This window comes from Somniosus microcephalus, chromosome 1 (genome assembly GCF_052327205.1).
Source record: "Somniosus microcephalus isolate GS21.2 chromosome 1, FLI_Smic_1.0, whole genome shotgun sequence".
NCBI classification, from domain to species: Eukaryota; Metazoa; Chordata; class Chondrichthyes; order Squaliformes; family Somniosidae; genus Somniosus; species Somniosus microcephalus.
The window spans coordinates 254,934,787-254,956,619 of NC_140987.1; the positions used below are offsets into that span (position 1 = coordinate 254,934,787).

The 21,833-nt window shown below is 46.5% G+C and overlaps 2 protein-coding genes across 3 annotated transcripts in view; one reads left to right on the plus strand and one right to left on the minus strand.

Annotated features, from left to right (window-relative positions):
• Positions 1-9,696, plus strand: part of LOC147124729 (amyloid-beta A4 precursor protein-binding family A member 1-like) — a 127,424-nt gene extending 117,728 nt beyond the window's left edge. For both annotated transcript variants that reach the window (XM_085992277.1, XM_085992284.1), the window contains one exon: positions 4,551-9,696. In XM_085992277.1, the coding sequence (XP_085848403.1) occupies positions 4,551-4,622 (72 nt within the window). In that variant the 3' untranslated portion in view covers positions 4,623-9,696. The remainder of the gene's footprint in view (positions 1-4,550) is intronic.
• A 4,242-nt stretch (positions 9,697-13,938) lies between these two features.
• The window catches only part of entrep1 (endosomal transmembrane epsin interactor 1), a gene marked incomplete at its 5' end in the record, with an annotated part of 57,281 nt that continues 49,386 nt past the window's right edge, over positions 13,939-21,833 (minus strand). The window contains 2 exons of the mRNA XM_085984172.1: positions 13,939-14,789; positions 16,709-16,998. Of these exons, the coding sequence (XP_085840298.1) occupies positions 14,580-14,789; positions 16,709-16,998 (500 nt within the window). The remainder of the gene's footprint in view (positions 14,790-16,708; positions 16,999-21,833) is intronic.

Below are 21,833 nucleotides of genomic sequence, written 5' to 3' on the forward strand. Positions count from 1 at the left end.
GAGCGGCCACCCCGAGGTTTCGGGCGATGGCGGCCCACAGATCAGAGGTGAACTGCGGACCTCAATCCGACGTCATGTCGGAGGGGACGCCGAACCGAGCGACCCAGGTACCGATGAACACCCTCGTGATGTCGGCAGTGGTGGTGGACGTCAGTGGAATGGCCTCGGGCCAGCGGGTGGTACGGTCCACGATTGTCAGCGTGTGACCTTGTGATGGCGGCAGGGGGCCGACGAGGTCGATGTGGACATGGTCGAACCTTCTCTCTGGCACGGTGAACTCCTCGAGTGGGGCTTTGACGTGCTGGTGGATTTTGGCACGCTGGCAAGCTATGCAGGATCTGGACCAGACGCGCGCATCTTTGCGCAGGCCGCGCCAGACAAATCGGTTGGCCACCAATCTAATGGACGCGCGGGTGCCGGGGTGTGAGAGGCCGTGGACGATGTCGAACACCCGTTTTCGCCGGGACTACGGGGCGGGGTTGCGCCAAGGAGGTGTCGCATTTGACTGACGGCGGACGGGCCGCAGGCGACGTCGGTCAGTCGCAGCCCTGGGAAGGTTGTGGGCGTGGAGAGCAGATCGGGGTCGGTGCGTTGCTCCGCTGCCAGTTGAGCATAGTCCACTGCCAGGTGGACGGCGGGGCGGGATAGGCAGTCGGCCACCACGTCTCGACCGGAGACGTGCCGGATGTCCGTGGTGAATTTGGACACCGCGGCGAGCTGGCGTTGTTGCCTGGCTGACCACGGGTCCGCAGATTTCGCCATCGCGAATGTCAGGGGTTTGTGGTCGACAAACGCGGTGAAGGGGCAGCCCTCCAGAAGAAATCTAAAATGGCTCGCGGTCAAAGGCGCTGTATTTGGCCTCCGGGGGGCGCAGTTGGCGGCTGAAAAAGGCCAGCGGTTGCCAGGCCCCGTCGACCCACTGTTCGTACATGGCGCCGACCGCGTGGTCGGAGGCATCCGTGGTGAGGGCCACCCTGGCGTTGGGCTGTGGGTGAGCGAGCATGGTGGCGTCAGCGAGCGCCTTTTTGGTCGAGTTGAAAGCGGTCAACATGCCCGCCGACCACTCGATCGCCATTCTGTCTTTCTTACCCCAGAGGGCTTCGTATAGGGGCCGCATGAGGGAGGCCGCTCTGGGAACGAAGCGGTTGTAAAAGTTGATCATCCCCATGGACTCCTGGAGGCCTTTGGTGGTGGTAGGCCGGGGGAACTGCTGGACGGCTTGTACCTTGGCGGGCAGGGGAATGGCTCCGTCCTGCGTGATGTGGTGGCCGAGGAATTCGATCCTGCTGAGGCCGAATTGGCACTTGGCTGGGCTGATGATGAGCCCGTGCTCACTGAGCCGCTGGAACAGGGTGCGGAGGTGCTCGATGTGTTCCTGCTTGGAGGAACTAGCTACCAGGATGTCATCCAGGTAGACAAAGAGGAACTTCAGGTCCCGGAGGACCGAGTCCATGAGCCGCTGGAAGGCCTGGGCCGCATTTTTGAGGCCAAAGGGCATTCGGAGGAACTCGAATAGCCCAAAAGGGGTGATTATGACCGTCTTGGGAACGTCCGTGGGGTGGACTGGCACCTGATCGTAACCGCGCACCAGGTCGGCTTTGGAGAAGACTGGGCGGCCGGCCAGTCTAGCCGAGAAGTCTTGAATGTGCGGTATGGGGTACCGATCCGGCGTGGTGGCGTCGTTTAGGCGCCGGTAGTCCCCGCAGGGGTGCCATCCCCCGTCGGGTTTGGTGACGATGTGGAGTGGGGAGGCCCAGGGGCTGTTGGAGCGGCGGATGATGCCAAGCTGTTCCATTGTGGTGAACTCGGCCCGCGCGATCTCCAGCTTGGCCAGGTCCAGCCTGCGGGCATGGGCATACACCGGTGGGCCTGTGGTGGGGATGAAGTGTTCTACCCCGCGCTTAGCAACCTTCGCGGAGAAGGTCGGGTTGGTGAGGGCTGGGAACTCAGCCAGGAGTGCTGAGTAGTCGTCCGTTGAGCGGGTGCGGCACTGCCACGCCATTTCGGCGGGTTGGGGGGGGGCCATGGCGCCCGGGATAGGTGACATGGTGTTCATGTCCACGAGGCATGTCGACCAACAGGCCGTGGGCGCACAGGAAATCCGCACCGAGGAGCGGGGAGAGCACCTTGGCGGTGATAAACTCCCAGTGGTAGCGGCGGCCTGCGAGATCGATGGTGCGGGTGCCGTGCGGGTGCCATACGTCCGGATGTCGGTGCCGTTGGCGGCAGCCAGCGCAGGGCCGCGGCCGCCTCGCTGGATCTCGAGGGTGGACGCGGGGATGATGCTGCGCGCCCGTGTCGCATAGGAAACGGCGTCTGGAGGCGCTGTCCGTAACGTACAGCAGCGCGCCTGCTTGCCCCACGGCCATCGTGTAGGCCGGTGTGGGGGGCGGTTGGAAACGTGCAGGGATGGCTGCAGCGGCGTGCCCGTGCGCCGAACCGGGTATGGAAGTAGCAGTAGCCCTGGGTCGGAGGGCTTGGGGGCCTCGTGGCCGAGCTGTGTGGCCGCGCAATAGAGGGTGGAGTGCGCGCCGACGCTGCGGAGGCCAGGTCGGGGGTGACGGCGTGGTTGGAGCTGGCGGACAGGAGCTTATCGGCTTCGTCGGCCAGGGCCTCGAGGTCCGTGAGGCTGGACGCCACGATCCTGGGCGGATGCTGGGAGGTAGTTGGCGGATAAAGAGCGTGTGGAAGAGGGAGCCGGGCGGTTTCTCGTCGGTCAGAGCAAGCATGTGTGAGAGCAAGTCTGACGGCGTGGAGTCACCAAGGCCCGGGAGGTCGAGGAGGTGGCAGTTATGCAAGAATTGGGAGGCTGTGAATTTTTTAATGAGCGCGGCCTTGAGATGTGCGTACTTGCCTTCCTCCGGAGGGTTTTGTAGTGTTGTCCAGACTTTCGTGATTGTGGAGCTGCCCAGGGAGGCGAGGAGGTTGTCGTACATCATTGCGTCGGCGGTGATGCTGCGGAGTCGGAATTGCGATTCGGCTTGAAGGAACTAGGCGGTGGCCAGGTTCTCCCAGAACTCCGGCAGCTTCACAGAAACTGCGTTTGTGTCAGCCATGGTTACACTTAGGAGTCGTCCTGAGCGTCGGGGTCACCAATGTCGGAGTCTACGTACTCCTAGCAAAAAATACTGAACTCGGAGAGGTTCAACAGAAAAGGTTTAATTGTTGAGGCTGCATGCTGAACACAAAATGGAGTCAGAGACTACACAAAGTACGACTGCCTTTCATCAGTGCACAGCTTCGATGACTCCTCCCCCGCTCTGGGCTTAACTATGTTGCAGATCGAGTTTCTTAAAGGTGTGATCCTTCTTAAAGGCATGACGCCTGATTTATAGTCTACGGACCGGAAAGCGGATTGTGTCCTTTCTGTGATCGGTACGCCACAATGCTATTTTAATAACTTTTCAAAAATCAGCATTTTCAAGAACATCAATCATGATTGCATCTTGTGCTCCATGGTTTCATAGAATGCTTACAGCCCGTTTTGGCAGCATACATAAGTATGCTTGTATAATGTGTGAAAATGTGATTTTTAAAATATATATTTAAATAACAGACACAGCAGTGAAAATATACATAGATTGTATGGCACAGAAACAGGCCCTTTGGTCCAGCTGGTCAGTGCCGGTGTTTATGCTGCACACGAGCCTCCTCCCACCCCTACAGCATCTCACCCTATCCACATATACTTCTATTCCTTTCTCCCTCATGTACTTATCCAGCTTCCCTTTAAATGCATATATGCTATTCGCCTCAACCACTCCTTGTGGTAGTGAGTTCCACATTCTCACCACTCACTGAAGTTGCTCTTATTGGATTTATTACTGACTATCTTGTATTTATGGCCCCTAGTTTTGGTCTCCCCCACAAGTGGAAACATCTCTATATCTACCCTATCAAACGCCATGAAAATGTAAAGACCTCTATCAGGTCACCCCTCAGCCTTCTCTTTTCCAGAGAAGAAAGAAAATAAGTAGAAAAAGAATGTAAGTAGGGAATACAAAGATTAATGTTTCAGGTAGGAATCTTCATCAGAACTGGGTTCTCTCTGTAAGCTCCTCCAGCCCTACAATCCTCCAATTCTGGCCTCTTGCGGATCCCCGATTTTAATTGCTCCACCATTAGCAGCCGTGCCTTCAGCTGCCTGGGCCCTAAGCTCAGGAATTCCCACCCTAAACCACTCCGCATCTTACCCCTCTCTCCTCCTTTAAGACACTCCTTAAAACCTACCTTTCCTGTCCTTGTATCTCCTTATGTGGCTCGGTGTCAAATTATATTTGATAACGCTCCTGTGAAGTGCCTTGGGACGTTTTACTACATTAAAGGTGCTATATAAATACAAGTTGTTGTTGGGTTCTGTCTAGATCTTTCTCTTTCATATACTGACTGGCCTGCTGTGTGTTTCCAGCACGTTCAGGTTGTTGGTGAGCAGGGAACACTGTATCTTATTAGATGTCACCCGTTGTAGAAATGCATCTAAAGTAGGCCCTCGTTCTCCCCGGCACTGGGCATGTAGAAAATCATCCTGATCTGCCTCTCTTCTACCCTAGATCCACATGAAGACGATGCCTGCTGCCATGTACAGATTGCTGACTGCACAAGAACAGCCAGTTTACATCTGAAAGGGTTGTTACCGTGACCCGGTGTGCAAAGTGGATATGTCTGTGTGGTTTGGTTGTATTAATCAATGCTGCATTTCTGCAGCAGCGGAAACTACAATTTTTTTTTTAAACGTGCTTTGTTTGACAAAAATCTGTTAAAATCTTTGCCTTTCAGAGATGCAGCTTTGTGTGGTTTATATAGAAATGAATCTAAATATATTCCCGCAGACTAATCCTCACCCAAGTTAATCCACAACTAGGCTAAGTAATTGGGCACCTATACAGTTTGACGTTATTTAAGAGAGGACCTTTCACAGTAACCATTTCAACACAGGTGATCATGTCATTGGGAAATGTATTTAAACCTAAAAGAACTGATAATGAGCATTTAGAAAGTTACGATACTTGTTTTGCAGAGTGCGTTCTGCTAAGAACTACTCAGAAATTTCCGAATCTTCATTCCTAATATTTTATTTTAACATTCTTCTTAATTTATTTCCCGTTACTTCCCTGAAACATTCCCGCACACACTGGCATGTTACAGTAGTAGTTATTTTGACAATCTTAACTAATTCCAAGATTTTTTTTCCATTCCATTCCAGTTAAAGACATTCACTGACACTGTGGGTGGATGAGAGATCATTCAAGTAACACCATTAAAAAAAATTGCTGTGGGGTATAGATTTCTTTGTTAATTTTAACAAATAAGCTGAGATTATAAAGCAGGGAACACTATTTTCTACTCATGCCTACATTTTTGTAAAAATAAATATCAGCAAGCAGAGGCAAATATCTCCCCCAATATGTTTACCCAATTCCTTTTTCCATAACTTCTGTGTTGTGAAAACTAATTTAAAAATTCATTGGCAAACTCTTGTTAAATTAATGTTCCGTTTTGCAATGTGAAGGTGAGAGGGGGTGGGGGGGAAACGATTTAAAACAAAGGTTTAATGGGCGACTTTAAAATACAAAACTGTGAGTAAAATGTTAGCGCCAAATTGGCTGACTCCCAGCCCTTGTTCATATTCTACAACACATCCTGGGGCCTAAGCTCTCATGAATAAACTGTCACGAGACGGCAGGTAAATGCATCTTAGTCAGTGCAGGGGAATTTTACGCACACACTTGTGCCCCTCGAGAAAAGGAAGTATTAGGATGCAAAATTTCTGAGCCATTGTTTCATCTTGAGTTCTGTGTCTTTTAACTCAGAACGTTTCGATTTTACACAGAAAAGACTGTACTCCACTTTAAACATTTTTTTTTAAATATGCGTTTAAACTACTGTGCGCAGCACTGTGGGATCAATCGCAGCCAGCTTTACAGCTCCATAACCTGTTGGGGGCTAGCATCTTACGGTCGAATATTTCTGTGTGACGAGAACAAAACTTTTTACCCCAAAATAAGCGGCCAGGCAGCATTCTAAAATAAGTGACTTTGAATTGAATGAGGCGTCTCTTTGCAGCATCTTTCCACACACCAGTGAGGCAATGTGGGCACTAACCCCAATCCGTGCAGTAATTCGATGCAAAGATGAGTTTAGCTTTAGAGGAGCTGTAACCGATGGGTAATTAACTGCTGGATTAATTTTAATTTGATTAACGTGACGATTAGGACCAGTTAAATGGGTGTTGTTTAAACCAGTTAAACAACACTAGATTCACAGTAACAGATGACATTTTAACAGTGTCACTTCCATTCCCGTTTCCTGGAACAAAGTTAAATTAACATGAGACCAGAATAATTTGAGAATGAATATACTGGAGTTGTCAGGGTCCATCTCTGCTTCAGAACAACATGCAATTCCCCTGTTTACACTCGAAACGGAAATGTTAACCTCTCGTTTACCTGTAGCATCATTACTTGAAGTTATAATGGCATGACGCAGACTAGTGGGTTTCAGTCATTCAGTGACTCGTGTGTTAATTATATTTATAATCCAATACCTGCAGCTGCTGCCGATGTGAACTTAATGTAAATATTATATGCGGCACTAGAATATAATTGTTTTCCCTGTCATGTGGTGCAATAGACAATAATGTAAAACATCAGGAGGTTATAACACTGCAACGTAACAATGCTGTCCTTTGTAAAGTTACGTCATTTAATGTGTGTCGGCTATTAATTATGATTGTCAGAATAATGCACTTCCTATGAATGTAGTTCCTATTCCAGTATTTTGTTTTTGTCATAAGTTCAGGATTTTTTTTGTGTTTATAATACAGCAACCATGTTTATTTATTTATTTTACTATTAGGGATTTATTTTTGGGGCGAGGGGGAAGAGAATGATATGTTCAATGATTTACATTCCTTAACACGTTTTTCTCAAAGTTTAAAAGAAAAGTATTCCTCAAACGTGTTGAGACGGCGCAGAATTTTTTTTCTTTTTTTTTAGAAAGTTAACTCTTCAAATGCTGAATTATACCATATATCGAAAAACTGGGAATGATAGAAAATTCTAACCGGGTTTACTGTTTTAGGACTGAGATGAGAAATTTCTTCACTCAGAGGGTGGTGAATCTTTGGAATTCTCTACCCCAGAGGGCTGTGGAGGCTCAGACATTGAGTATATTCAAGACAGAGATCGATAGATTTTTGGACATTAAGGGAATCAAGGGATATGGGGATAGGGCGGGAATGTAGAGTTGAAGTAGAAGATCAGCCATTATCTTATTGAATGGCAGAGCAGGCTTGAGGGGCCAAGTGGCCTACTCTTGCTCCTAAGACTTATGTTCTTATGTTTTCACGTGAGAAGCTCCAGGGATGAGGGGAGGAGGAGGAAGGTTTCCCACACATTGGGGTCAATTTTAACTCTTGGTGGGCGATTGACCGGGTGGGGATTGGGTTGGGGATCAAAGAGGAGGCCGTAGGCATTTTGAGGCTTCGGCCTTTTTAAAATGGAGCTGGGGAACATCGGGTGCCAAACTGTCATCGTGACGCAGCTTGCCGGATTCAGGTCGGCAGTGAAGCAAGTCTGGGGGGGGGGGAGGGGGTGTCGCAGATGGGAGGAGGCTTGGGCAGCAGCAGATGGTTTCTGTGGGGCACAGAGGCACACTTAACCTTTCCGTGACCTCTTCGCCTCTGTTGCCAGTGAATCTAGTTGGGGAATGCACGGACCACGGCTGCCAGTTCTGCCCTAAAATGGCAACCGGGGTCCCGTGTGCATCATAGAACCCCAATTTGCGTATTACAAGAGGCCTGTTGCCTGAAACAGACGGGCTGGCCAGCGGTGGGACCTTCTGAAAGAGGATGCGGTTCACTCGTCTTAACGACCAGAGTTGCCAACTGTCTAGGATTGCCCTGGAGATTCCAGGAATTCAAAGATAAATCTCCAGGCTGGGAGCAAAAACCCAGGTTAAAAATCAATCCGGGGGGGTGGGGTTGGGAGGGACATTAAAAAAATGTTGGTTTGCATTTTCTTTGAATTTCTTAGTTATAAGAATCTTGGAGATGGGGGGATAAAAGGTTGTTTGACTGGGCAGGGGGCGAGGTCATGGGATGAAACCCTCCAGGAATATGTTCAACCAGAGCAGGGAACCCCACTAACCCACCCCATTGTGAGGCTGATTTTGGCAAGTTAAAATCGACCCCAAAGAGCTTAGAAGTGACTGAGCAGAACAAATGGGCAGCATTCCTTGTAAACTATTGAAACCTAACTTACTTTCAGAGAAAATAAAACGGCTGGTTCACAATATATTATATATATAAATAATAGGTATCGCTACATTTCATTTTGACAGTACAAAAATAAAATGAGAGGGGAAAAGAAACTATATGAAAAATTAGTCTCCCCTCCCCAGTTCCCGTTGGTATTTTGACGGTATGTTGGTTGAGATTGTACACGAGTGACGTTTCATAACCAGAAACTGCAGTGAGAGTGCAGCAGCCATCACACGGAGAGTGACTGCATTCTTCCAATCCACTTTAAACCGGCAGTGCATTTTCACAGATAGAAACAGCAAATGCTGGAGAAAGGCTCAGCAGCTCAGGCAGCATCTGTGGGGAGAGAGAGAGAAACAGAGTTTAACATTTCAGGTCGGTGACCTTTCGTCAGAACTGGAAGTTATCCAGCATTTTCTGTTTTTTATTTCAGGTTTCCAGTATCTGCAGTGTTTTTTTTTCTTTTGTTTCAGTTCGTTTTCTCATCTCTTACTTTCAAGATATCATTAAATCAGTGCATTAAAAAAAGTCTGGGGTGGGGTTTGGGACAAAGTGCTTTGAAAAAGGGCCAATAAAGCATTCTTTCTTTTCACTCCCAAGGATCAGTGTTTTTTTTTAAATGGTATCACGCAACTACTCTGAGCTGATATTGAGACGATGTGTTCCTTTAGAGGGGGGGGGAAAGGGGGCGCGCAGCCACCTGGGATAGTTGGCAACCTTCCTGTTTTGGTTTATTATGGACTACATGATTCTACTGTGACTGACATTTCCACCGTGTTGCCTCTCTGTAGCTGCCGTGCTGTGTGTTGCATGTATTTACCTCTGTAACAGATTGTGTTCTGTCACTGTCGGCACAGAGCATGTGTCTTGCAAAAATGACCAATAAAACTTACCAGAAACAAGTGAGCTCGCCGTCTGAATTTGCTGAAGACATAAAGCCTTGCGTTGACATTTTATTTTTAGATGAAAGAAGCCCTTTGAGATGGTGATTATATAACTGTTGAAAACAATGTATTCAGTGTTGTGCCTAAGTCTTGCTGGGATACGTGGAGCAGCTCTGTGATCTTTCACCGCTGGGATACGTGGAGCAGCTCTGTGATCTTTCACTGCTGGGATACGTGGAGCAGCTCTGTGATCTTTCACTGCTGGGATACGTGGAGCAGCTCTGTGATCTTTCACTGCTGGGATACGTGGAGCAGCTCTGATCTTTCACCGCTGGGATACGTGGAGCAGCTCTGTGATCTTTCACTGCTGGGATACGTGGAGCAGCTCTGTGATCTTTCACCGCTGGGATACGTGGAGCAGCTCTGTGATCTTTCACTGCTGGGATACGTGGAGCAGCTCTGTGATCTTTCACCGCTGGGATACGTGGAGCAGCTCTGTGATCTTTCACCGCAACTGATTGGGGACGACAATTTACTAAAACATCAATTTAATTACTTGTCTCAATTTTTTTTGTTGCATTTTCGATCCTGAAAGGATTGGGCTGGGGTACAGGTCATGGGGCGCCAGGTACAGATACAGGTCCAGGGGACCAGGTACAGGTCCAGGTCCAAGGGGGCCGGGTACAGATACAGGTCTAGGGGCACCGGGTACAGGTACAGGGGCACCGGGTACAGGTCTAGGGGCACTGGGTACAGGTACAGGTCTAGGGGTACAGGGGCACCGGGTACAGGTCTAGGGGCACTGGGTACAGGTCTAGGGATACAGGGGCACCGGGTACAGGTCTAGGGGCACTGGGTACAGGTCCAGGGGCTCCAGGTACAGGCACAGGTCTAGGGTAACCAGTTACAGGCACAGGTCTAGGGTAACCAGTTACAGGCACAGGTCTAGGGTAACCAGGTACAGGTCCAGGGGCTCCAGGTACAAGCACAGGTCTAGGGTAACCAGGATACAGGTACAGGTCTAGGGGTACAGGTCCACAGGTGCGCGATAGTGAAAACAGGTGATAGCGAGCGGACAGCCTGTTTTACATCTCCATTTTTAGTTCCATTTGAAGTCAATGGAAATAAAAATATCGCGCAAAGCCAAGACATTCCCTGGACAGTTTCCAGCAAAGGTAACTGAATGCTATTCCAATGCTCTCCTGGCCGGCCTCCCATCTTCCGCCCTCTAAACTTTAGATCATCCAAAACTGCTGCTGTCCGTATCCTAACTTGCACCAAGTCCCGGTCACCTGTCACCATGTGCTCGCTGACCTACATTGGTTCCCAGTCCAACAACACATCGATTTTTAAAATCTCATCTTTGTTTTCAAGTCCCTCCATGGCCTCGCCCCTCCCTATCTCTGTTACCTTCTCCAGCCCTACAACCCTCCAAGATCTCTGGGCTCCTCCAATTCTGGCCTCTTGCGCCTCCCCGATTTTAATCGCTCCACCATTGGTGGCCATGCCTTCAGCTACCTGGGCACTGAGCTCTGGACCAAGCTATTGGTCATCTGTCCTAATAACTTCTTATGTGGCTCTTGTGTCAAATTTTGATGGATAATCACTCCTGTGAAGCGCCTTGGGACATTTTACTACATTAAAGGCGCGATATAAAATGCAAGTTGTTGTAACCACAAAATAATATAGTGAAGCATGTGACTTTTGTGCACAAGACCAAGTGTGGAATTGCCTGAAGACTGCGGCCTCGCGCACACTGAGTAACTACTTATGCATAAAGCATACCTGTAGAGTGAATGAGGTCTTCATTTTCTGGCACACACTTTCAATCAACTAAGGTTAGCAACAATCAATCGGTGGTTCTTGTAACTTGAAGTGTTTTATAAAAAAAAGGTTTTGAAATGATGCTGCAACCGGTCCTCTGAGATAGCTGGCCGTGTGGACCCCAAGCATCCCACAACATTCAGACACTAGGCATGTTCCATGTTACTTTATTTTTTAAGTTTTCGCAACTGGTAAGTGTTGTACCCAATACTCCCCTCCACAGAAATATAACACCTCACAAGGAAGGTGTTAACAACATTATAGAACTGCTACCAACAGCTCAAAATGAAAATATTCTGATCTGAACTTTACTTGTAAAAAAGAAAGCCTTGCATTTCTATAGCGCCTTTCCCCGACCTCAGGACGTCCCAAAGCGCTTTACAGCTAATGAAGTACTTTTTCCAAGTGTAGTCACTGTTGTAATGTAGGAAACGCCAATTTGCGCACAGCAAGCTCCCACAAACAGCAATGGGATAATGACTGGATAATCAGTGATGCTGGTTGAGGGATAACTATTGGCCAGGACACCAGGGAGAACTCCCCTGCTCTTCTTCGAATTTTTTACATCCACCCAAGAGGGCAGGATTGGTTTAACGCCTCATCCGAAAGACGCAAAAGAGAGGCTTCACTCATGGTCTAAACTGGACCAAACCCATGGTTTCCCCCCCCCCCCCCAAATCCAGTTAAATATAAAAACCGCTATTAAAATGTTAACATTTGTTTACAATAATCTTGTTTTTTGTCATGGATTGACCAGCTGCCACAGAAGTTTAAACATGCAATTGTACAATTCAACCTTATTAACTATCTAAACTAGTAACTTTGATTCCTTCGGTCTTTCAGCGTGGTGCCCATTTCCTTTGTAGGTATATTTTTGATAACCATCATATAAATATTTAAATGTAATTCATGGGATAGAATCAGACCCAACCAAACTGATTAAAGATTGATTGTGTTTCTATGGCTACATTACTAATTGTCCAATTTTAGCATCTGTTATGGAAATGGAACCTGAACACTGTAATAGGATTTAAGCTCTTATTAAATGTGCAGACTCTTCCATTTCACAGGAAAATTGAAATCCAGCACAGAAACAGGCCATTTGGCCCAACCGGTCTGTGCCAGTGTTTATGCTCCACACGAGCTTCATCTCACCCCATCAGCATATCCTTCTATTCCTTTCTCCCTCATGCATTTATCTAGCTTCCCTTAAATGGATCTATGCTATTCACCTCAACTACTCCCATGTGGTAGTGAGTTCCACATTCTCACCAGCTTCTTGCCCACATCAACCTTTTGTATGAATGAAATGCAGTATATGGATGGCGCTGAGAATTCTGTTTATTAACCCTCTCCCAAGAGTCCTTTTCCAGAATGCCTTCACTGAACCCTGAGCTTAATGTCACTCCTTAATGCAACTAGTCATGGTTGCTATCATTAGGAAAATAAACTGCAAAAAATCATGTGAAGATTGGATGACATGAGTTAGCACACTGACCTTTGCACCTTTTGAGAGTTGGGTTCAAATCTGGGCCATAGCGATGGGGTGAAATTCCCACATTCTCTGCTGAGTGTTTGACAGGGTAGATGCTGAGAGGCTGTTTTCCCTGGCTGGAGAGTCTAGAACTAGGGGGCATAGTCTCAGGATAAGGAGTCGGCCATTTAGGACTTAGATGAGGAGAAATTTCTTCACTCAGAGGGTTGTGAACCTTTGGAATTCTCTACCCCGGAGGGCTCCAGATGCTCAGTCGTTGAGTATATTCAAGGCAGAGATCGATAGATTTTTGGGCTGTACGGGATAATGGGATAGGGCAGTAAAGTGGAGTTGAGATAGAAGTTCAGCCATGATCTTACTGAATGATGGAGCAGGCTCGAGGGGCTGTATGGTTTACTCCTGTTCTATTTCTTATGTTCTTACTTTAAGAGTTCACACAAAGAAAAAAGTTGTCCATCAATGAGCAATCTTAGTCCCGGTCTCAAAGGTTGAAAGGCGCACGAAATGGAAATAAAATCACATTGATGTTAGCAGGCATGTTGTTCTTGAGGTGGGATTAAGGCAGGATAATGTCTGAGATACAGTATATACACCAATATATCGTGAACTAGTTTGTAAGGAACAGTGTTGCTACAGATGAGTGACCGAGGAAATCTTTCGCCATTGTTGGGGGGAAGAGGAGACACAGCTTTCAGTGTAATTACAAGCGCCTTTCATGACCTCAGGACATCCCAAAGTGCTTTACCTCTATCAGGTCACCCCTCAGCCTTCTCTTTACTAGAGAAAATAGCCCCAGCCTGTACAATCATTCCTGATAGAATCTCTCTCTAAAAGAAAGAACCTCCATTTATGTCATGCCTTTCACGACCTCAGGATGTCCCAAAGCTTTAACAGCCAATGAAGTACTTTTGACGTGTGGTAACTTGTAATGCAGGAAACGTGGCAACCAATTTGCACACAGCAAGCTCCCACAAACAGCAATGTTGATGATCTGTTTTTGTGATGTGGGTTGAGGGAGAAATATTGGCCAGGGCACCAGGGTAAACTCCCCTGCTCTTCAAAATAGTGCCATGGGCTCTTTGCACATCCACCTGAGAGGGCAGACAGTTTAACGTCTCATCCGAAAGATGGCACCTCAGCACTCCCTCAGTACTGCACTGGAGTGTCAGCCTGGATTAGGGGCTCAAGTCTCTGGAGTGGGGACTTGAACCCACAACCTTCTGACGCAGAGGTGAAAGAGTGCTCCGCACTGAGCCACGGCTAACGCCTATAAACAATATATCATTAGCAAGTTTCTAAGCAGCAGATTTAGGGCAGTGACATAAGTGACTGAGGACATCGTTCTCCATTGTTAGTGAAGAGTAGTTACTGCTTTCAGTGTAATTGCAGGCACCTATGGTTCTCCAAAGTAGATTAATAACTGTGTGAGACTTCCGTGATGCTGTGCTGCATGACAGTTCTAAGTGGAGCGGGAATGGTTGTATGGTTTTATTTTTATATATAATCTATATCTTTCTCTATACATATATAACATTAAAGATTAGAAACCTATGAAATCATTTGCTAAACTTCAAACAATACAGTGCTACACAATGCAAAGGACATGTAGTTATTCAGAGCAGTAGAAGGGATAGAGGGAAACCATCAGTGTTAAACCCGTCCTCATGTTATCTTGCTTGACCTGGCAACTCTTCAGTTTATGTTTTAAATAAAGTGCCCTTTGACGTGATCAGAGAGAAGGAGCGGGAAGAGAAAGTAGATAATCTAAATCTCTGTAATGACCCTGGGCAGTGAGGGAGTCATCAGGTTTGTTGGCTGACAACAGACATGAGCTGAGGAGTCTCATGCTTTCGAACACAACGTATTTTTTACATGATAAATGACACATTTCATTACTTCCTGTGGAGCTAAGTGCATTTTGAGCAGTTTTTCGCTGAATCTCATAAGTTATATTTGCATACATCGTTCTCCAGTACGTTAGGTGTGGCTCTAAGTAAGCGTTGCCCTTTCCTAATATTGCACTCCCATCCTCAGACTTATTCCCCGCCAGGCTTTTGTTTTTTGTGTTTTTAAGCAGAGTCCTGGCTCAAATTGCACTCTGAAATGTCCTGTGTGTTTAAAGCACAGTCTCTTGCATCACGCCAATCAGGCTGTGAGGCCGCTCCTGCTGGGCTTTGTGCTCGCTGCTTCTGTCTCCCGGCTGTGATTCGGCAACAGCAAATGTGCTCAGGTCTCCGCAGCTCTGCAGATGGAGGAGTCGTGTGTGGCCTTGTGTCTGAGGTGTCTCCCTGCTCGAGATGCTGTGTTGGGAGCTGCCAGTGATCACCTTTCCAGAAAGAAAACAGAAAAGTCCTTAGAACCACACTGCACTCACTAGCTCCTCATTCAGAATGAAGTAAAAGTGAAATACTGCGATGCTGAGACTCATAGAATGATCCAGCACAGAAGGAGAGCATTCAGCCCATCATGCCTCTTTTGAAAGAACTATCCAATTAGTCCGACTCTCCTCTCCTCTTTCCCCATAGCCATGTAAATTCTCTTTTGAATGTTACTATTGAATCTGCTTCCACCACCATTTCAGGCAGCGCATTCTAGATCACAACAATTTGCTGTGTAAAAAACAATTCTCCTTATCTCCCCTCTAGTTCTTTTGCCAATTACCTTAAATCCTCTGGTTACTGACCCTCCTGCCACTGGAAACAGTTTCTCCTTCTTTACTCTATCAAAACCCTTCATGATTTTGAGTACCTCTATTAAATTTCTCCTTAACCTTCTCTGCTCTAAGGAGAAAACCCCAGCTTCTCTAATCTCGCCACATAACTGAAGTCCCTCATCCCTGGTACCAGCCTGGTAAATCTCCCCTGCACCCTATCGAAGGCCCTGACATCCTTCCTAAAGTGTGGAGCCCGGAATTGGCCGCAATACTCCAGCTTGGGACTAATAAGAGGTGAAAGGTCTTCAACCTGAAACATTAACTCTTTCTCTTTCTCTACAAATGCTGCCTGACCTGCTGAGTGTTTCCAGCACTTTCTGTTTTTTTTTTATCAAGAACAAAGGCCGCCTTATAAATGGAAGTTGCTTTAAAGATCTGTGTAGCTTGGCAAATTTCTGCTTTCATCGTCCATTAATTCTCACCAGTTATTTCTCCCCAGTTTTTAAATCTGCTTTTATATTTGAAGTCATTTACCTGACGGATTACATATTGATACCATCCCACAGTTCACGGCCATTGAAAAAGGTCCAAATCATGATCTTATTTACTGTCGGCTATATTGTTTGATATCCATCAGAGGATTGTTACATAGAATTTTACAGCACAGAAACAGGCCATCATCCTTCTATTCCTTTCACCTTCATGTGTTTATCTAGCTTCCCCTTAAATGTATCTATACTATTCGCCTCAACCACTCCCTGTGGTAGCAAGTTCCACATTCTCACCACTCTCTGGGTAAAGAAGTTTCTCCTGAATTCCCTATTGGATTTATTAGTGACTACCTTATATTTATGACCCCTAGTTTTGGTCTCCCACACAAGTGGAAACATCTTCCCTTCGCCTATCCTATCAAGACCTCAGTCGGGTCAACCCTTAGCCTTCTATTTACTAGAGAAAATAGCCCCAGCCTGTTTAGTCTTTCCTGATAGAATCTCTCATAACAGAAAGACTTGCATTTCTATAGCACCTTTCATGACCTCAGGATGTCCCAAATGCTTTACAGCCAATTAAGTACTTTTGAAGTGTAGTCACTGTTGTAATGTGGGAAATGCGGCAGCCAATTTGCGCACAGCAAGCTCCCACAAACTGCAATGTGATCATGAGCAGATCATCTGTTTTTTAGTGATGTTGGTTGAGGGACAAATATTGGCCAGGACACCGGGGATAACTCCCCTGCTCTTCTTCGAAATAGTGCCATGGGATCTTTTACTTTCACCTGAGAGGGCAGAAGGCGGCTTCGTTTAACGTCTCATCTGAAAGACAGCACCTCCGACAGTGCAGCACTCCCTCAGTACTGTACTGGGAGCGTCAGCCTAGATTTTGTGCTCAAATCCCTGGAGTGGGAATCGAACCCACAACCTTCTGTTGCTCCCTGGTTGCTGATTGAGTCTCTACTGCACCTAGTTTGGTGTCATCTGCCAATCTAATCAATTTACGCTGTGTTTCTGAATCCAGGCTGTCCATATACATCAGATATAACGGCAATAAGACACAGAGAGAAACTTAGCACAGCTGCAATGAGTGCCTCTTACCTGATCAAGTATGTTGGCACTTGCCACCGCCTCCTCCATGTGTTCCTCGTCAGACTGTAGCACTGATCTAATATTTTCCACCAGTTCCTGCACCTCGGGAGTCATACTGCATGACGAATGCTCCAAGAAGCTGGCCACCAGTAACTTGGTGTCTCTGTAACTGCTGTAATCTACCAGCGACCTGGGCCTCGACCTGGGAGTTCCTGACCTGCGACCCCTTCGCAAGGTCACGACCTGTACCTCTGGCCTTTCATCCGTTTGTGTCGCCGCTTCACAGCTCACCACTAATTCTGAGCAGAACGAAAAGAGTTTGATGAGCATGTTACTAGATATATACTGAACGAAAGAGGGGCCAAGATTGGTGGTGGGGGGGAAGGAAGGGTGGATGGGAAAGTTCAAAGAGGGCGCATTGCCTGGGGGGAGGCAGGAATTTGGGGAGAACCCAGATCTATCAGGTTTCTACCCCATGCAATCTGCATCCCAGGTTTGACCCTGTGGCTGGGGGCAAGGGGAAGAGATAGGGTTGCCACCCCTCCAGGATTGGCCTGCAGTCCCCAGGATTTGAAGATTAATTTCCAGGACACTGCTGCGAGCAAAACCTGAGAGAAAAATCACAGGAGTAATGAACAGAATCATCCATTCGGGTCACGACGAGTCTGTTCGCTTTGCCAATTGGCTGTAGGAAGGTGGGGTGTCGTGAAGATTGACGTGCTGGGTGACCAATGGCGGAGTGCAGGGGCAGGGCGGTTGGAGGCAGGAGGTCACGTGACGAAACCTCTAGGAGTACAGAATTTGCAACCCTATTCAGGAATAACCACTTCGATATCCCTTCCCATCCATACAGGCATAACTGCGACAAGCAGACAAATACCAACGGAAAACAGCTACTGCAGCTCTGTCGAAGCCTGGGTCTGTACATTGTCAATGGTAGGTTCATGGGAGACCTCCTAGGAAGATCGACCTATTGCTCACCTCTTGGCTGTAGCACCGTAGACTATATGATTACGGATTTGGACCCATCCTCTTTCAGAGCATCCACAGTCAAACCACAAACAACACTGTCAAACCACAGTCAAATTACTATGTATCTTAACAAGACAGAAACAACCAACACAGAAACACAACCCAGTAAACTGTACAACACCAAAAAATCGTACAGATGGGCCAAAAACAGCACGTAAAATACCATAAAGCAATTAGCCATGAATCAACTCAAGCTCTCTTGGACACCTTTCTGGATAACATATACACTCACAATAAAGAAGGCGTAAACCGGGCAGTGAATAACCTAAACAATATTTTTGATAATTTGGCAACAAGGTCAAACTTGAAAGCTCGCAAGAACAAACCCAAAACAAAAAACTATGAAAAATGGTTTGACCCAGATTGCCACAACATGAGGAAAAAACTTAGAAAAATATCAAACCAAAAATACAGACAGCCAGAAAATGAGGAATTACGCCTTACTTATTGTCAGACACTAACACAATACAGAAACACACTCAGAACCAAAAAAGAGCAGTATATTAAGAATACACTCAGCTCCATTGAGGAATCCATTGATTCCAATTGTTTCTGGGACAAATGGAATACATTACACAAAAAACAACACGACGAATTGGCCATTCAAAATGGAGACACATGGGAAAACCACTTTGAAAAATTATACCAGAAAAACACACTAAGGCCAGAGCAACACCAAATATGCAAAAAACTGGAAAAGCTCGAAATGGCCATAAAAGATAACCAAAACCCGCTAGACTCCATAATAACAGAAAAAGAACTATTTGAAAAACTCAAGGACCTGCGACCAGGAAAAGCTTGCGGTGCAGACGGCATACTAAGCGAGATGCTTAAACACACAGACGATAAAATGAAACTGGCTATCCTAAAACTCTTCAACTTGGTTCTGAGTGTCGGTTACTTCCCTGATATCTGGAACAAAGGACTCATAACGCCCATATACAAAAGTGGGGACAAAGTCGACCCAAATAACTATCGAGGCATCTGTGTAAACAGTAACCTGGGGAAGGTATTCTGTAGTATCATAAACAAAAGACTTATAAACTTCCTTGAGGAGCACAATGTCTTGAGTAAAAGCCAAATTGGATTCCTGCCAAACAATAGAACATCAGATCATATCTTCACCCTACAGACCCTAATTGACAAACACGTTCATCAAAACAAAAGCAAAATCTACGCATGCTTTATAGATTTCCAGAAGGCTTTCGACTCCATCTGGCACGACGGTTTATTCCTGAAACTTATCGAAAGCGGGGTAGGGGGAAAAACATATGATGTAATTAAATCAATGTATACAAACAACAAATGTGCAGTTAAAATTGGAGACAAACAAACAAAATACTTCCCACAGGGGCGGGGGGTGACGCAGGGCTCGTCCATCTCACCGACACTCTTTAATATTTACATAAATGAATTGGCAAAACTACTTGAACAATCTACAGCACCCGGCCTCACCCTATATGAATCCAAGGTTAAATTCCTCCTCTATGCAGATGACCTGGTTCTGCTGTCACCAACTAAGGAGGGTCTACAGCAGAACCTGGATCTGCTGGAGTCGTTCTGCCAGACCTGGGCCCTGACAATAAATCCCCAAAAAACCAAAATCCTTGTGTTCCAGCAAAGATCCAGACATCAGGGACCCAAAATAAATTTCACACTAGGAACAACCAAAATTGAACAAACCACTAACTACACATACTTGGGCCTAAAAATCAGTTCTACGGGAAATTTTCATCTGGCTGTGAATGAACTGAAAGAGAAAGCAAGAAGGGCTTTCTATGCCATTAAAAAATCAATCCAAATAGAAATCCCAATTAGCATTTGGCTCAAAATTTTTAAATCAGTAATTGAACCAATTGCACTCTATGGCAGTGAGGTGTGGGGACCGCTAACACAACAAGAATTTACAAAATGGGACAAACACCCAATTGAGATCCTACATGCAGAATTCTGTAAAAGCATCCTCCGGACTCAAAGGAAAACCGTAAACAATGCATGCAGGGCAGAACTAGGCCAATATCCATTAATAATCACTATCCAAAAAAGAGCCACCAAATTTTGGAAACACCTAGAAATGAGCAACCTCCAATGTTATCATTACGAAGCCCTGAAATGCCAAGAGAGGACCATAAAGAAGAATACCCTCAGTCAACTAGTCCTGGGACTCAGTGAAGTAACTACTAACACTACTAACAAGAACCAGCCCCAGGACAGTGACAGCGCAACACAAAGAATTCGACCCAACACAATCGTCGCTAAGCAAAAGGAAAAATATCTGTCATATTGGGCAGAAACAACAAAAACCCAAAGCAAACTCAATTGCTACTTGGCCCTAAACAGACAATACAACATGGCTGATTACCTGACCATGGTAAAGGATAGCAAACTGAGAAAAACCTTGACAATGTACAGACTTAGTGAACATAGCCTGGCGATCGAAAAAGGTAGACACAGGCAGACCCAGCTACCAAGAGAGGACAGGATATGCTCTCACTGCAGTCAGGGAGTGGTGGAGACAGAGATGCACTTCCTCACAGCTTGTAGAAAATATCAGGGCATAAGGGAGAATTTCTACCCAAAATTCACAAAAATGTGCCCGGAATTCAGAAATTTGAATGACGACCAAAAACTCCCATACCTACTAGGGGAAGAGAGAAATTGTGTAACCTTAGCGGCACACTATGTTACAGCTTGCCATAAACAGAGGGACAACCACTAAATATAAGAAAAGAGTATATACAAATTATATGAATGTATATTTATACACTCAGGGATATATCTGTTTATACACTGCATGGATAGATCTGTATTTTTGTGAACAACCATGAATGTTTTTCGATGCTTTGGCAACATAAGATGTACCTTGTCATGCCAATAAAGCGATTTGAATTGAATTGAATTGAAATTGAGTTCTGCGTCTTCTGCCTGTGCCCCCTGCAACCGCGCCCCCCCCCCCCCCACCCCACATCCACAGGCAGCTTTGGAGACGTGCTTAGGTGCGGCCCAGGACGAGCGCACTCTCCTTGGACTGAGCCACATGAGATATTAGGACAGACTTGGTCAAAAAGGTAGGTTTTAAAGAGCGTCTTCAAGGAGGAAAGAGAGGCGGAGAGGTTTAGGGAGGGAATTCCAGAGTTTAGGGCCCAGGCAGCTGAAGGCATGGCCGCCAGTGGTGGAGTGATGGAAATCGGGGATGTACAAGAGGCCAGAATTGGAGGAGTGCAGAGATCTCGGAGGGTTGTAGGGCTGGAGGAGGTTACAGAGATAGGGAGTGGCGAGGCCGAGGAGGGATTTGAACACAAGGATGAGAATTTTAAAATCGCTGAGCCAATGTGGGTCAGCGAGCTCAGGGGTGATGGGTGAACGGCATCCACCGTAGTAGGTTTCAGGTCCCTGTGAGTCAGAGTGAAGCAGGGATTCTGCAATTTCGGGGCCCCAGTTTCTCAGGAATCATCGGCAGATTATTTCTTGGCAAACTTGCAGCAGTGACATTGCAGATATTAATCCTCATAAACGCTGCAGCCAAAGAATGAAGCATGAAACTAAAGTCCCTGCATAAAATGAAAGTATTTTTTATTAATGAGATACAAGGAAGTGATTTCAAGGTCGTAACCTAATCTCAGGGTTCAGATGACATTTACAAATCTCTCAAATATTAGTTTCATGGTTTCTAACCTGATCTGAACACTCTTGATGAGATCAGCGGCTTGTGATCACTTGCGTCTAGCCATCATTCTGTGCCTCAACTGGAAAATCACTGTCTCAGGTTGAACCGGACTCATCACAATCTTAGCATCCTATTTGACCTCGAGCTAAGCGTCCAGCCCCATATTCTCTCCGTTACTAGCACACACCGCCTACTTCCACCTCTGTAGCATCACCCATCTACCTCAGCTCATCGGCTGCTGAAACCCTCATCTGTGCCTTTCTCACCTTCAGATTTGACTATTCCGACACTCTCCTGACCGTCTTCCCATCTTCCACCTTCAGCTCATCCATACCTCTGCTACCCCTATCCTAACTCACACCACGTCCTGTTCACCCATTACCCCTGAGCTCGCTGACCTACATTGGCTCCCGGTCCGGCAAAACCTCGCTTTTA